We start from the raw sequence: 2,957 nt of genomic DNA on the forward strand, positions 1-2,957 counted from the left end.
GTAGCGAACGTCCTTGCAGCAGACCGTTTTCAAGCAAACTCCAACAACCGCTTTGAAGCTCTCCGGTCTAGAGCGCAAAGCTTACTGCGATGCATCCATGGGCTCTGAGTGAGCCAGGGAACGGGCAGCCGCACCAAGCGACGCGGTCGACAGCGCCAGTGTCCGCTGGAAGGTCGTCCACGCAGCCGCCAGCGCAGTCACGTCTTGGCCACTCGCCAGCAATGCGTCCACGTTGGATGCCACGGCGCCAGTCAGATCGGCTGTCTCGGAGAGCGACTGCATGGGCCAGAAGGACGCGAGAGTGAGTGTTACCGGGTTTCCCGCCAAAAATTCGTTCCTGGTTTCTCTTATTCTCAGCCAACAACCCAAAGTGCGATCAACAACAAGGCAAAATCAAAACAATTGCGTCTATGGAAATCAAAATCCAATTCACCTGCGCAATCTCGCCTATTAGGTGGCGTTTGGTTTGCTCGAAATGGGTTGACATTTTCGGAATTCAAGACTGAGCGGATTTGAACAATCCTGCCATATCAAAGGGCGAAGAAAACTTGGAGACTATGCAGGAGAGCAAAGTGTTGTTCATTATCAAACAGACGGTACACCATTTTTCATCAAAAGAACAGCACGCGCGAGCGCAAGTAACGATTGTTCAATCACGTTCTGATTTTCGCTCTCTGGTTTTTGAAAACGGCGGCTTTGCAGCATTTTGCGATTTTACTTGGGGCCGAGAGCGTCGACGTTGAGGAGGTTACGCACCTGCGCTTCCACAGCAGTCAGCTTGGGCTTGTTGCCGATAATCTCGTCAATGCGCTTGATAAGCTCGGGCGTGATCTTGGGGACAACCTCGAGCGCCTTGAAGTTCTCCTCCAGCTGCTTCAGCGAGGTGGCGCCAAGAATGACGGTGCTGACGTGCGGGTTCTTTGCGCACCAAGCAATCGACAGCTGGGCGAGCGAGCAGCCGAGCTCCTCTGCAATCGGCAGCAACTTGTCGGCAGCCTCGAACTGCCACTTGTTTTCGGCGGCAAGCTTGCGATCCTTCAGCCACGCGAGCGATTCCAGGCTCAGGCGAGAGCCCTCGGGGAACTTGCCTTGGCTGTACTTGCCCGTGAGAATGCCTGCTCGCAGAGAGCGAGAGAGCGCGAGAGAGAGACAGATTATTTACGCACATTTTTTGTGAGCAGAGTGTTGCAGCGAAAAAAATGGCTGTTCAAACAGAACCAGCGAATCATAGAGTAACTGTCTCTAAATCCGGACGCATTACAGACCTCGAGAGTTGCATTTTAATCCGGATGAGGCGTTTTTCTCGCAGTCTATTCATCGCTTCGCCTCGGCTCTTTCACCATTGTACATAAATCGAGTTGGTTATCACATGGAGTGTCTTGTTGAGGTGGCTGCGATCGTCGCGGGGTGGTTTGGGCGACTCGCCGAGGCGGCTGGAAAAAACCGACGACCGATCGCCATCGCCATCGCCCTCAAGCTGCTAACCCCGGGTCCGCTGACCCTCTCGACTGGTTGTACGACAACACCATTTCAATGGACATGTGAACAGGTCGCCGCGCGGCTGGGGCAGGCTGGCTTCAAGTGCGGAAAGTCGACTGTCAGTGACTGGGCTCAACTCCACGCGGGCCACCGCGAACTGATTCAGTCTGGAACGCTGGATGAAGTGATCGAGCTGGCGCGGTCCACCCGCACGAAAGGCCGACCACCCATCTTTACCGATCACGAAGTTGATGCAATTATCAATTTATTGGAAGCGTTTGCTCGCGCGTCATGCTGTCTGACGAAAGCGCAGGCCGCCAAGTACTTGAAACCGTGTTCTGAAACAACTTCTTTCGACGGCTCACCAAGGCGGGCGTTTGTCCAAGACACGCCTAGCCGGTCCTGGTGGGCCACCTTTTTGAAGCGAGCGAAGGGACGCGTCAGGCTTCGAAAGGGCCGTGTGCTGGAAGTGTGCCGGGCTGCAGCGCTGACACCCGACAATCTCGGGACTCTCCCGACTCAACTCAAACAGGCCTACGATCAACATCCTCTCCTTACCGTCGAGCCGAGCCGCGTCAGCAACTTTGACGAGAGCGAGATTTCTTCTCGCGTCAAGGGATCGACTGTATTAGGGGCATCGTGGGGTCGTGTCGCGCTCGTTGGCGGTGGGCACAACAACAGCCTCGGACGGCACATCACCGGCGTCTTCTTGGTGTGTGCCGATGGAACTGCGCCGCTCCCTCCCATGCTGATTTTTACGAAGGGTACGAACGTCGCGACGGTTTGCCAACACGTTCCCATTGACGCCTGCTCTACCGCAACGACCGAGAAGGGGTACATGACCTCAGACTTGTTCAAAACTTATCTGCGCGAGTGGCGAAGCTGCATGCGAGAAAGACACCCGTCAGGCCCGCTGCTTTTGATCATGGATGGCTCATCCACGCACAGCCTCGAGCACGATTTGGTGGCCGAGTTTTTCTACGATCAAATTCAGATTCTTGTCTTGCCCGCGCACACGAGCACTGAGACTCAGCCACTCGATCGCACTGTGTTTGGCTACTTCAAGCGTCAGTTACAAGCAGAGTATGCGAGCGCGATTGCAGCTGGCGTCTTTGCCTCGGACGACCAAATGCGAGTGCATTGCGCTCTGAATGCGTGGTACAAGATTTCGCAAAATACAGCCGTCATCACTGCTGGATTTAAAAAGACTGGAATCTGGCCTTTGGACAAGAATGCATACTGCGAGTGGGTGGTGAGCCCGGACCATGCGAGCAGAACTGAATCACTCATAGGAAAAGAGGCCTTGGCTGCGCCCGTCCAGCCAGTTTCTGCAACGCCCACAGACACGGCGAGCGTCCCCAATCTCCTGTCGACTCCAACGCTGCCCGTCGTCGAGAGTGCCGAGATATCCCACCCCACACCGCCTTTGCCCTCGGTGGAGAGCGGGTATGCCAGCGTCCCAGACCCTGCTCCCTCGC

At 55.5% G+C, this 2,957-nt stretch overlaps 3 protein-coding genes across 3 annotated transcripts; 1 reads left to right on the forward strand and 2 right to left on the reverse strand.

Annotated features, from left to right (window-relative positions):
- Positions 1-81: 81 nt before the first annotated feature.
- Positions 82-487, reverse strand: CAOG_08372 (hypothetical protein; the record flags this gene model as incomplete). The annotated part of the gene is made up of 2 exons (XM_004340340.1): positions 82-276; positions 434-487. 2 exons carry the CDS (start codon positions 485-487, stop codon positions 82-84), a joined length of 249 nt encoding a protein of 82 aa, XP_004340388.1.
- Positions 488-714: 227 nt separating this feature from the next.
- CAOG_08373 (hypothetical protein) lies at positions 715-1,229 on the reverse strand (the record flags this gene model as incomplete). The annotated part of the gene is made up of 2 exons (XM_004340341.1): positions 715-1,115; positions 1,214-1,229. 2 exons carry the CDS (start codon positions 1,227-1,229, stop codon positions 715-717), a joined length of 417 nt encoding a protein of 138 aa, XP_004340389.1.
- Positions 1,230-1,369: 140 nt separating this feature from the next.
- CAOG_09243 (hypothetical protein) lies at positions 1,370-2,957 on the forward strand (the record flags this gene model as incomplete). Its single annotated transcript, XM_011272660.1, has 1 exon — positions 1,370-2,957. A coding segment is annotated over one exon (1,588 nt), but the record flags the coding sequence as incomplete, so codon positions are not given.

This window comes from Capsaspora owczarzaki, assembly GCF_000151315.2.
Source record: "Capsaspora owczarzaki ATCC 30864 unplaced genomic scaffold supercont2.67, whole genome shotgun sequence".
NCBI lineage: Eukaryota > Filasterea > Ministeriida > Capsasporidae > Capsaspora > Capsaspora owczarzaki.